General features: G+C 37.3%; 1 protein-coding gene across 1 annotated transcript in view; it reads right to left on the reverse strand.

Moving 5' to 3' along the window:
* MMS22L (MMS22 like, DNA repair protein) overlaps positions 1–14,129 on the reverse strand; it is an 88,865-nt gene that overhangs the window by 49,069 nt on the left and 25,667 nt on the right. The window contains exons 12-14 of the mRNA XM_041478085.1: positions 10,313–10,432; positions 9,682–9,902; positions 6,778–7,287 (exon numbers count right to left, since the gene is read on the reverse strand). Of these exons, the coding sequence (XP_041334019.1) occupies positions 6,778–7,287; positions 9,682–9,902; positions 10,313–10,432 (851 nt within the window). The remainder of the gene's footprint in view (positions 1–6,777; positions 7,288–9,681; positions 9,903–10,312; positions 10,433–14,129) is intronic.

The following is a 14,129-nucleotide window of genomic DNA, read 5'->3' on the forward strand; positions in this document are numbered from 1 at the left end:
CAGGGCGGCCGAGCCCTGGGCCCGGAGCCAGCGCCCGTGGCTGCTCCATGCTCCCGCGCAGGACGGCTGTCAGTAGGAGGCAGCATTGGCTCTGCCAGCAGCGGCTCCGCGCCGCAAAGTACTTGGGAGCGGGCTTCATTCTTCTGTCATTATATAAGCAAGATGACACTGTTCTCTAATCCAGCCAAAGCTGATAAGTACCATCAACCTGTCACTTCCTACATTTCAAATTCTAACATTGCAGCATCAAAGAGTTTTTACATTTCGATTTCTTTTGCTGGCAGCGGTCGGTAGCCTCTCATTCTCCCACGGTGTTCTAATGCAGCATTTGCACACCGGGGTTACTCCCAGCCTGAATAGCAGGTCATCCCCTACTCACTGAGCTCATCTGCGGCCCATGTGCTAGGCAATTTAGATCCAATCAGCCCTTATTTAGCTCAAGAGTAATGAGCAGCATAGTGACACAGACTTAAGCCTGACCCTCAGGACACTGCTCATCAAGCAGTAAAACTGTGACAAAATCATTCATCTTCCACCCGCTGGCAAGAAATAATACTCGCACTCACTGTATTACTTTTTCAAGACATAGAAAAAAAAAAAGGTCCTGAATTTCTGCCCTGGTGCAGCTTTGAACCATTGCCACATGTCCTGTTAGTGGAGCCCAGGAAGAAGAGCTCAGCACCTCCCTCTCCACTTCCCCTTCTCAGGAATCTGTAGAGAGCAATGCCTCAGCCTCCTTTTGTCCAAACCAGACAAGCCTCAAAACCTCAGCCACTCCTCACAGGGCATGCCTTCCAGCTTTGCTGCCCTCTTTCTAAGGAATTTTCATGATGTGAGACATTAATTTGCAGAAAGCTGAATTCCCTTAAACCCCCCTGTTGCTATGAGCTCACCAGGGGGAAATAGGCCTTAGGAGACTGAAATGGAATAAAGAAAATTGCTTCAGCTTTCTGTTCATTTTAAATAAGCCTTAAATCTGACATGAGATATCCTAAAGAGAGAAGAAATATAGATCTTGTAAGGTAACGAAGAAACAATCAAAATTAAGAGATTAGAAGGCTACTTGCATATAATGATTTTATTGGCAAAAATATTTCTTTTGTTTAACATCCACAACAAAAAAAAATCCACTCCATATGAAAAGCCATTTTCACACCTCATGTGAAGAGTAAAAGGAAAACCAAGATGAAAGTTAATTTAGGGAAAATAGTTTCAGAAGTGAGACACTTCCATCAGACAACAAATCTGTGCTTTATGTCCTTCAGGGAGCACATATTTCTCTAAACAACTGCAGGGTCCCAAGCAGCAGGCTCTCAGTACACCTGGATATGGTTTTACTCTTTTTTTCATGGATTTACTCTTTCACAACAGAAGTCTTGTACTTTTGTCAGGTTGGCTACAGAAAGCTTATGTGGATTAATTTTTGGAAGATAAAATGGATACAATGGAACAAAAAAGTGTTTCCATCTGTAGCACAGGGGATTGAACTGTGTATCTGCATGATTCATGTCTAAGTACTAGACTTGAGTGAATTTCTTTAGCTTTGGGTGTCTACCAAGACTGACTTTTTCTGGGTATCAGCAATTAGAAGGTTTCTTGATAGATTTTAATGTTTCAATTTGATCCAAAGTGATTCTAGAATAGAACAGTGGAAGAGATTATTCTATTATAATATAATATTCTAATATAATGCAAGGGATGTAAAATGACCATCTAGTCCAGCTGCCTAAGTAATTCAGAGCTGACCAAGAGCTAAAGCAAATTATTAAGTGTGTTGTCCAATTGCCTCCTAAACACTGACATGCTTGGGGTAACAATCCCTTCTCTAGAAAGTTTGTTCCAGTGCCTGACCATTCTCTCACTACAGAAATGCTTCCTGATGTCCAGTCTAAGCCCTGCCCTGGTGCAGCTTTGAACCATTGCCACATGTCCTGTTAGTGGAGCCCAGGAAGAAGAGCTCAGCACCTCCCTCTCCACTTCCCCTTCTCAGGAATCTGTAGAGAGCAATGCCTCAGCCTCCTTTTGTCCAAACCAGACAAGCCTCAAAACCTCAGCCACTCCTCACAGGGCATGCCTTCCAGCTTTGCTGCCCTCTTTCTAAGGCAGATGTTCTCTATTACATCCTAAACACTAATGCGAAATCAATGTTTATCAATTGTTCAACTTTCACGTCTACCTACTGATTAAAGAAAATGGGCACTGAGAAGGGGAAGTGAAAATTCTTGCAAACCTAAACCAACCAGTGACAGATATATACAGGAACTTTCTATATGCAAAGTATTTAGGGACACATTTCCAGTGCATGCTGCTGCCTCATTTAATTTCTTTACACAGTAATACTCTCACAGCAGAGGAGACACAATCAAAACACACATTAGTTTTAGCTAGTCAACTTTGAAGGTCAGAATACAAGGGACAAATTTGTAAAACATTATTTTAGTCTCCAATAAAAACCTGAAAAAAGACCTCAAATCCCACAAAGTAAGAAAAAGAAAAGAAAACTCAGTGTTAATTACCAGAGCCACACCCTAAGGCAGCAGCTATAGCTAAGAACACACACTATTTGCTCAGAAGGTGGTAACAGATTATTTTTAAGGATTTAGACATAGGAAACCTCAAAATGCTGCTACATTCTAAATCTGTGCTTGCTTCTCATGCATTAGAGCATTTAGGGACTAGATTTTCATTACAGCAATTTAAACACCAGTTTTGTTAATGGAATACCTGAACTTCAAAAACAATAAAATACTTTAAAATACTTTAAAAGATAGGTCAAGCATAGGAAGGCATACTTGCTCCCCAAGCATAGGATATTTGTTGCAAAGTGAAAAAGGAAGGATTTATTTCCTTTTTTTCACACAGGTGAACAAAGTTCACAGCAACTTTTAGCGGTCATTCATTAAGTCTGGGAGATCTTAGGCTAAACTAACATCTTCTGACTCTCAGTTCAGCGGCTTAGTCACAGAGTTGCCTTCCGTGCTTATCAGGACATCACAGCTGGTAGCTCTAAATATCCTCACAGGATGGGATGGGTAAGTGAAGAATCATGATCTTCCAAACTCTTCTGAATACAGTTTTCAGAAGCTCAACATCAGAAAAAAGCTTTTACAAAGACTAACACTATAACCCCTGAGGGGGAAGAAAAGAAGGAGGGTGGACCTTTCTATTCTCCTCCTGAGCTTATCTACTGACTTACACAGTGACAGAGAGGGGGAGAGATGCTTCTGTTGGTCTCAAAAAAGCTTCCCACAGGCTGTTTTGATGGCAAGTATAACTCAAAAAAAAATTACAAATGACTGTACATTTCCATAGCAAAGATATACTGGATAATCCATTCCTATTGTGGTTTCTCTGACAACCTCAAGGCTAAACACACTCAAACAGATAGAAACATTCAGTTCTCCTGTTACCCATGGCTCAATTATTAATGTAACTTTCTTCTAGAGACAGTTTACTTCATCAATATTGCTCTAAGAGCTTATAAAATTTATACATTGAAATTTTCCAAAATTAGCAAAAAGTATAAATGGGCACAAATGCATAAAAACGGTTTTCAAAGTAAAATTACCACTTATTATGGTGTTAGGTTAGTGGTACTTCTCATTTCTCCTACAGGAATCAGTACCAAGTTTCCCTGAAACTAGGCTAAGATCTTTGGAGCACAGCAGGGTATCTACTCACATTTTATAGTCCTGTAACTCTGTGCTAACACTCAACAAAACCCAAATGCCAGGATGACAATAATAAGAGAAAGCTCATGTCAAAGCAATACCCCATTACAATACAAGACATTTTAGCATGTTTCAAACACTTCTTTTAAGTGTAACATATTGCAGTGCCAGCTCCTACAGCCAATTTCTCTGAGCCTTGTATCCACTTCTGCAGCAAGTTCTGTCAAATCTATTTAATGCCTGTATTTTTATTAACCTAGGGCTTCTTTTTGTGCCACAAGGCACTTAGATGACAGATAGTGCTAGAGATTTGAAACAAATGAAAGCACACATGGGCAAACATCCCGCATTTACCTTTCAGTAAAAAAAAGAAAATAAAACCAAAACAAAGCAATAAGAATTTTAAACCATTGTTTAAAAACAGAAAAAAAAAAAAGGAAAAAACTTATGTCTGAGCTAGAAGCAGAATAAGCAAACATAGGAAGGAAGCACTTCATAATTTGATTTAGGGGAGTTTCTTGATTATTTACTGTTTTTTTTACATGCTTTTAAAAGGAGACTGTATTGAAACACAGTCTTACACTTCACAGTGAATCTTACTATGAAGATCAAATACTTGCAAGTGCCAGCAAGTAGCATTTGATTCCAATTACCCACTCACCATGTATCAAAAACTGATAAAAATGAATTCTCCTGCCAAGACAGTTCTATTTAAATATATGGATCTCAAAATAATCAAAATGGTAACGATCAATAAAAAAAATGGTTTAAGAAACCTTATTTAAAATAGTCTAACCATAGGTAAATATAACAATCAAAAGCTACCAGTACTTTTCTAGAAGACAAGAAAAAGCTGGAAAGGGTTATTTTAAAACACTGTGGTGTAAAAATAGCGAAGGTGGGGGTCTCTTTTCTAATGCCTTTTAAGAAAAAAGAAAGAAAGAGAACAAGTGCACTTTCAAATCCTTGTATGCCAAGTTTTAGCCCAGAGCAAGTTTTCACTGCTATGTTACAAACCCTTGAAAATAAAGGTTTATAATGGAAATGCTGACAGACCCTTAACCACAGCAGCATGAATAGCTATAATTAAAGAAGAGCTTTTGGCTACACCTCACTCTGACAATGAAAGACTAGAATTTTTACAATGTCCTCAAATAAAAACAACTGGGAAACCTGGAATGAGATTCCAGCAATCCAACAAGATATGTTAAAGGGGACTGCTAAAACCATTTGACATTTTAAGCTTTAAATATTGAGGCACTTAGTTAACACAACCAAGTCAGTATTTTCATAATGCTACTTAATCAGCAATAAAGAATGCTCCTGTGAGCCATCATCTGGGGTTAACAGAAAGTAACATATGAAGTTATTATTTCCTAACAGCCTAGAGGGAGCTGCTTGTCTCTTTAATCAGTGATCTCACTTCCTTCCTACCTGTAAATTCCCTGTCACACAGTTATAAAATTATTAAGAGTGCAGTGTACAGAAAAATTATATTTATGAAATGCCTACTATCTTATATCAGCCTGGATTTTACAAACAAGTATTTCATCCTTTTCTGAGTTCGACAGCAGACCAGGCCTAATCAGTCTGGCCAATTCAGTAACATTCTAGCATCTGGTTAGCACAAAGTCATCCATATCTTCTGAACCAAAAAAAAAATGGTTTTAATGGTTTTAGTGTTGTTTTATTTGCATGGCAACAGAGGACTGACTGTTTTCAGTGAGTCTGTCAAAGCAGGAAAATCACTAACATTTTCCTGTTTCATGCAACCCGAAGACCAAAGTGTTTCGTAAGTGTAAAGGAATTTGGTTCCGCTGAAGATAGATAACAGCAACCTACCACTTACTATTTGAGCATATTGGTAATTCAAATATTTCAGAATAACTACATTTTGTAAAAAAAGGTACTAATACTGTCCTGTACCTTGTCTGTGATGACCTGAGAAGTCTAGATTGAACTTCCATGCCCTCTTCTCTGTGTTACAAGAGGGCCACATAAGCCCCAGCCCTGGAAAGCTTAAAAATAATGCCAAGTTATAAAATAGGCAATTTTTTCACCAGTCTAAAATTTCTCCCTATTTCATCTTTAAAAACAACACAACAATTGCTGTGTATTAGCTAATAGAGAAAATGTCAAAGTATTTTTGAAGTCTCCAATTTATTCCAGGAAATACATTCAGTTGAACTGAAATAATAAATAATAAATCAACTAAACTTAGTTTTGTGCTTCATCTTTTTTCAAAAGACTGCCTGAAAAACAGTTGTCTTTGGATCTATAAGCTATTGACAGCTGCAGTCAAACTACTAGACAATAACAAAGAACCTAGTTAAAGAGAGATCTTGCATATGGGCCTCAGTATTCCTATTATGCACTCTTCCACAGCTCTTTACACATATTTCAGTCTTGCACATTTGAAGTAATGGCAGATCAATAGATACCTCTTAATATCTTATGAAAAAAAAAAAGCAGTTTGGGCTTCAAACTGGAGGACTGCTTCTCAAAGGCATCAGTAGGCAAAAAAATATGCTTATTGAAGGGCACTGTGGATGTTGAAAAATGAACTAGTACATCAAAGCAAAAACTGCTTGAAAGTGGTAAAATATGATTTCCTTCTTTCCTATCGAACCCCAGACAAGTATTTAAATCTCCCTAACCGTAGTATTTGAATGCAAGCTTGGTAAAAGAGAAGAAAAAGAGAATGAGAAGTTGGCAAAACTAATATATTCAATGAAGAAACAAAAACGAAAAAACAACACCCCCCCAATTAATTAACACAGACAATAATTTCCAAATTTCCTGTACCAAAGAAAAGATGATATTGTCTGAAATAGAAGCAACTGGATGACTTTCTAAAGACACACTGATTAATTACAAAACCTAATCATGATGTCAAACCTAATCTCCTGAAATAGCAAGGAAACATTTCAAAGATTCTATATGCACTAAAGTATTGGTGGATTTTGAAATTTAACATATCATTCATAGTCCTTCAGAGATTTCTCTTTCCATTTACTCACTTTTGGTAAAAAAAATAATAGGAACTACAGTTTAACCCTAAAAACAAAATGTTAGTCTAAATCCACAACTTAACTAAATAACTTACCGAAGTCTGGCTAGAACAATCTGAAGAAAATTCAAGACCAGGCTCAGCTCAGCTCCTCGACATGCAGGCAGCAGCATAGTAAAGCCATCATTTAGCAACTTTTCCTCAGAAAGGCTCAAGTAGCAGCTGGTCTCAAACACTTCCTGGACACCATCAATGTAGGTTGATAGCAGAGTCCAGAGATTTTGTCTCTGCGTGTAGTCATTTTTGGTTACTAAAAACTCCTTTGCCTTCTCACGGAAAGCATTTGCAATTTTCTCGGCCAGGGCACTAATGTCCATATTCTTCTCAACATAAATTAAAAGAAAAGCAAAATGACCTCTCCAGATGAGAGCTCTCCGAGCCGTGGTGATGGAGGATGGAGTCAGGAAATCCAAAAGATCCAACACTCGACTCACTATATCTTCTGTCTCCACAATAACTGCCAGCATGAGGAACAGGCTAAAAAAGTTCTGCAGCCCCACTTCTGTCAGCTCCTGCATTCTTTTTCGATGGAACTTGGAATAAATTCTACAAAAATAGAGAAGAAAAAAAAAAAAAACAGGAAAGACAAAGTTTCTATAAGTATGCAACTTTCTATCTTTTTGAGTCACTAAAAATATATTTTCATGCTTTTAGTTCATGGTTATCCACTTCCAGTAACCCTTAAATTTTAAATACTGTTTTTTCTCGTTACTCTTACGGCTACTGGAACAGACACGTTCTTTCAGTTTTTGCTTTTGATTTAAAGCACACACTGTTTCCACCTGGAGGTGCAGCCTAACCCTTCCCCGTTATCTAACCTCTAGTACCAAGCTGAGCACAATGTTATGAGCAGACTCTCTACTCTGTCTGTGATGGATGCCCTCCATATGTGCCTTCAAATCAATCAAGTTTAGTCCATGAGGGCTCCTAGGAAAGGGAGCTGTCAAGTGGCATCTCTTTACAGCAGCAAGCCATTCCTGTACACCAAATTCTTCCCTGGGAATGTCTTCATTTCCACCTGGAAATCAGCCACTGGTTTCTGCTATTATGTTATCATGCTGCAGACGCAGTGATCAAATTCTCACCTACCAAACCATCACTGCAGTAAAAGGAAGATTGCTGTTGGAAAATTCCTTTTCTCCACATTGCTTTGCCAAAGTCTGTATCAACTTGTACTGCTCACCTATGGCATGGACAGGTTTGAAAGAAAACAGAAACTGAGGCATTTGGAAGAGAAACCTCTCTCCAGGTAGGAAGCTGTTATGAAACTTTATCTGCATTGCTAACAGGACAATGCCCAAGTCATATACAGCTGATGGTGACAAAGCACTGCGACTTTGAAACTTTAAAGTGGTTGCCAAAAAGGCAAAAGCTTAGAGAGATCTTTTCTGGGACCTTTGCTTGGAAGTAGACTTTTATTTTAAAATCACCATTCCTACAACAAAGGAGTAAGATGAAAATGGCATAACTTTTTGATTGCGTTTGAAACTTCAGGTACATCCTTCACCTTTAATTTAAAATAAGTTCCATCTACAGTAGTTAAACATCCATAAGTGCTGTTTTCCTATTCTGTCACCTGGAAAATAGTTGGAAGTGGTGTTGAGGTTATCAAATCTAGCCACCAAAAATTACAGCAAATCCAATTAATGTTGTTTAGTAGTAAATTACTACTGACAGGCATTTATGTTTTTCATGCATCAATTAATGCTTGGTTAGCTACTGAAAACAGAGTTCATCCCAAAATCATAGCTGTAAGGCTGTTAAATTTTGCTACTTGTGTAATTGATTTTTTCAAGGTAGAAATGAAGAAAAATGGTTCAACAGACTGATGCACTGAGAGTTGTATGTTATTACTCCCCCCCTTAAATTAGGGAACGTAATAAGCTCTAAGAGCACAAAAATGTAAGTATAATTTTATTTCAGTAAGAAAAGAGTTGGCTAATTATAATTTTTAAAAAAAGCAAGACACTGATACAAAATCCAAGAACATATTTGTTTCTACGTAGTTGCAGTGGCATAAAGCCAAACATTTTTGACTATAACAATTTCTGAAGCATACATAGACATTAGGCATACTGTTCTTTTCTGATAGCCAAAATAACCCTTCTTTTCTGGAAGAAAAACACCACAACTTTGTAAGGTGTGCATACACGTGGGAATTTTTTAATGTTTACTACTTGCGTACATGAAGATCATACTAATGCTTAATAAAGTTTTAATTAATTATATTAACACTTAACAAAATCTTTTTAAAGAACTCAAAAGACTAAACCAGAACTATTTGTTTTCTCTAACGAAAAAAAAATTAACAAGTCTGTACTAATCATTACAACTGCTATCTCATTACTATAAGAAAAGTCTTACAGATTAAAGTACGCATCTAAAACATCAAGGGTTTCATTTAGAGCATATATATTTTATGGTTTTTCATATCATGACTGACTGTGCTTAATTAGTATGTTGCAAGATTAAGTGAAATACTAAAATCCTCACAAAAATATTATGAGAAATTTTGAAAACCACTGAAAAGAAAATATTCAAATGAAAATGCAGGTCTAGCAAGTGTCAGTCTGCATGTTCCTGAACAACACATGGCTTACATGCAGCTCAAACACAATTTCTGTGCTTTAATTACATTACCTATCTGGCAACTGGGTTGTACCACTGCACTGGTTGCCAGTCTACCAAATTCCTGGCCAGTGGGATGAGGTAAATCATCCCAATCTATGGATGCCAAGGTGATTCTTGGACCCTGTTACAGCCTCAGCTGGCAACAGAAACTTCAGGGAACAACTGCTTTCTTCAAATTATGAGTCACCCTGGATCCCTCACCCCTTTACTTTGTCATGAGCAGAGTGCCCTCTGCCTCGCATGTGGCTGGAAGGGCCCCTAACCCATTACACTTGTTACAAAGTGAGACAAACTAAATAGCATCCATACCGTCCTTTAATTTGTTTCCAAGGATGCACACCATTGTTCTCTTCTTTCATAATCCGTGCCAAAATGCTGAGGAAAATGAAGTAACTGTTGCTGGAGTTGTACAGAGAAGGGACCTGCTGTTCACAGCAGCAGCGTTTCACCAACTCAAGCATTGACAAAGAAGTCTTACTAATATGTGCCAGATCCTTCAGACCAAGCCAAGGAACAGTAAAGCAGCTGTTCTAAAAGAACAGAAGAAAACAAAATACTATAAATAATAATAAATGCCAATATTACAAAGGCAGTAAGATGCACTCCTCCACAGGAACAAAAGGATAAGTTCCTACCACGGCTAAAACAATAAAGATGCATTGTAACTGTGTGCAAAGTATTTTTACAAGATCTTTAAGTAGTCCTTATGAAAAATAGGATTAAAATATATTATATTCTATAATTTCATAATGTAATGGATCATAACAAATTTAAACATGATTTCATTACGCAAACAGCAAATATAAGGATACTGCCATTGATTAGGTAGTTTTACAGAAGTATAGCAATCAAGTTTGGCTACAGGAAAATCAGAATTAATCAGCAAAAATCAAGAACTGTCTACATGCAATTCTGCATTTGTATATATCCATCTACGTACCAGATTCTTGCTGTAATAATCCCAGAGTATGGTGACAACAGATAGGTTCAAATCCCAGAAACTACACAAAGTCAAACAGCACTGAAGATGCATTCGTAAGTGTTCCTCCAACACACCAGTCTTGAACAGGAAGTAAGACATTAATTGTAGGATACATAAAACCAGTACTACCAGACTATTCAAAGTAAGTCCCAATATAAAATATATTTTTAATTACATACTGTTGAGTAAATGCATCTTCTAATACAAGCAATGAACTTTAAGATAAAAGCTGACAATTGTACCCCGCAAAGCAGCCAATGCTGGTTTATCCAAGAATCGTAGAATCACAGAATCATTTAGGCTGGAAAAGACTTCTGAAAAAGTTCATAGGAAAGAAAATAGGAAATGCCAAACAATTTGAACACAGTGAAGCATTCAGGTAGTAACTGTAGGATAATGAAAGTGGAATTATTCTCACCCAGCTTTTGGTAAACAACAAAAGAGAACTTCCATGGGAGGTAGGATATTAAGAGCTCCTTGCTCTGAATTAAAATCATGTGTTGAACCCAGCCTATTTTAGGCGTCTACTTTAGGGTGATAATTCCCATAAGGGCTTTATTGTCTCCACTGCCTGCAAAAGTGGTTTAATGGACCAACTTGTGTGCAGTTGTCTTAAGAGTAGACTTTTACATGTGTCAGTCAGTCTAACACCTGTACCCCATGGCAGAAGTGTGAGGAAGTAGATGACCTTTAAGGCCCTTTCCAAATATTACGTGATTCTATGATTTACTCACAGTGCGACTTCTTATGACTTACTTTGTCTTGGAGTGTTTTCTTTCCTGTTTTCAATGCCACGCAAATGAGTCTAACTTGTTAACTTGTCTCTACCTGGCTATATATTCATGTGGAAAACTTGACTTGCTACACTTTATCACAATACTGCAAACAATTATGCAATCACCTACAAGAACTTCTAACCACCTCTGCCTTCTCTTCTCATGAACAATTAATGTAGGGCATATGGCTTCTAAAGTGGTACACTCCTAAAACAGCTTGAAAATTGAAAAGACATTTTCAGTTGTCATAGAAAATTATAAATTCAACACATTATGTGCAAGATACAAAACCCAATGAAATAGGAAAGTAACTTTCCAGTAAAGACTCATTAAAAATATCTAGAATAGTAATTCAAATGTAATAAAAATGCCTACAATTGAAAGGTGATACTGAAGTATTTTTTTAATACATGACATAACTATTAATTCAATAGACTTTCCAAAAAAAAACGACCAATCTTGCACGAAAAACAAGGGACAGAACAGCTGCTCTTGTTTTTTATGAATAAAAGCAAGAGTCTTGATGTAAAACAAAAAAACCTGCAGCTGAACATACCTATTTCTCTAGAGGTATCTACCCAGTTACAAGGTTGTAAAAAACCAAACAAAAAGGAAACAAAAAACCCAAAATGCACACCATTCAAAAATTCCCAGAAAGAGAATGCTTAGTCTTGAAGTTGTATTTTGAATCTAGCGTTATGTCTAGGATCTAATTCAACAAACAACAACTGCTTCACTTAAAATAATTCAACAATAAACACAGCAGTTGAGCAGCTTCAATTTGAACCATTATTTATCTGTCCAACCATAGTTTTAGAACAGTTTCCAAACCCAAGATAGCACTGAAGGCTTTATCTCAAATTTAATATAAAAGAGTATCCAGACTTCAAAAATCCCTGGGATTAATGGATTCTCTCATTGCTCTTTTGCTTAAAATGGTCTCTTGCACTGCTGGAAATACTATCAGAACTCTTGAGGTAGTCAGCTTTTAATTTATCACAGAAGGGAGGAACACCTGATACTATCAAAATGATAGTACTATCTAAACATAACATTTTTCTCTTATGACCTCCTACTGTAGTAACAAAATTGGTTTTCCTAGAAACCCAAGAAATACTTCTCTCTCTCCTAAGGTAGAATTAAACAAAAAAAAAACAGTAGAAGTATAACAAAATTGAGGCAGAAATGAAATAGCACAAAGCCTTTATTTTTCTAAAATGAGAAGTCTAATAAGACAGACTGCTATTAGTTCTCACGAACTAAAAAGCTTTTGATTCTCACAATAAAACTTCATAAACACAAATTCCTCTTATACTGACAACCCATAAATCCAGTCAGTTTGATGTTGCCTAGTAGACAAATACAGTTATGATAATACTACTACTGCAACAATTTTCATTTTGTAGTACAAAAGGAATTGTAAACCAGCTTTTTTTTCTTCTTTTGGATGAGAATTCCAAACTACAGAAAAGGTAGGAAACACCTCATACAACTAGTTTCCCCAAAAATTCCCTTTTTTGAGCTAGAACTGGGAGTTTTTTCACATGAGCAATTGTCAAATCTTATCTGCCTGGAATTGAAAAAGAGAGCAATTTGTGGCTGAAGAACTCAGCTGTTAGTGACCTGTTTGAAGCTGAAAGGATATATCCAAGGCAGAAGCCCATTACACTTGCCCAGGTATCCTTGATTGCTCCTATCTTCTCACAGGGTGCTTTTGGTTCACATCACAATTGATCCCATAGGATGAACAACACCTTCACATCTTTTCCTTGCTCAGCAGCAGGCTGACTGAATCTTAAAGGAGTTCCTGTCGGGAACAGGGCATCGGGGCACCCCTCAACCACCTTCACCTGGACACGCAGCAGCATCTTCTGGAGGTCCTCATCACACCCAAAATCCAGCATATCCTGGATTACCATGCCTTAGGCTCTCTACTGCCTGCATGTGGACCACTAAACACAACAGTATTAATAAAACTACCACAATGCTGCAGATTTGAAACTGGATAGGCATTTTTGTATCCCAGTACTAGCTGTCCTAAGGATGTTAAAGCTAACTCCAGCTTCTGCTGCTTCCTGATGCTCTGTTACCCTCAGTGGCTGCAACAACACCTACCGAATCATCTTTTCACAGCACAGAATTTGAAGCTCACATGAAGAGACATTTACAGTCATTGCTAGGAGATTATCAATTTATCTTACAAATGTATGTTTTGCACATTTTTCAGATGCTTTTGAACACACAAAACTACACATACTTATTTCTTCTTCATTTCCCCCCCATTCAGTGTAAATTGCCATTCTTCTGAGCATGTTCAGTCTACAAACTATAGGGAAATCAGGGAGCAAGAAGCACAAGACTGAGGCAGATGAACATAGTACTAAATATGGTTAGTTTTTAAGTTGCCATATACCTAAAAATGAAGTTTTTAACTACCAACTCCTGCCCTCTCTAGCAAACGGGCAATTCAGCACTATTATTTCTTTTAATTTATTTTGCACAGCTATTGCTGTGCATCTTTAGTAGATAACAGGCTATATGCTGAAAAGGATGGCTCAGAAAGGATTAACTAACAAAGTCATGCCAAGTGTTAAGAGGCAGTATCATCAACTCTGTCCTGCTGTTCATTCAAAGAGTACTAGTATCAGTTTTGCTTTTTCCCACTTCTCAATGCTCCATTTCACTATGACTTCTTGATATCTCATTACTACATTTTCTGGACTGAAAAATACTTAAGAGATGCAAAAGGATAAGATAAAAGCTAGGAGTAGCCACTTGAAGCTGACAGATCAACAGAGGAGATGGACATGTCTACTGGCAAAAGAATTTTCCTTCCTAGACACTATCAAGAAGGCTGCTGTGCAAGAACAGGGAGCAGGATGTGTGTTTTAATAAAGTACTCCATTCACTCGTGCATGCACATATAGGAATTAATGTTCCCCAAGGAGCACTTCCCTCGGGCAGCTAACTCCATAATGCAAGAAAAAATAATGAACAAA

The sequence above is a fragment of the Pyrgilauda ruficollis genome, unplaced genomic scaffold (assembly GCF_017590135.1).
Source record: "Pyrgilauda ruficollis isolate IOZ18807 unplaced genomic scaffold, ASM1759013v1 scaffold43, whole genome shotgun sequence".
NCBI classification, from domain to species: Eukaryota; Metazoa; Chordata; class Aves; order Passeriformes; family Passeridae; genus Pyrgilauda; species Pyrgilauda ruficollis.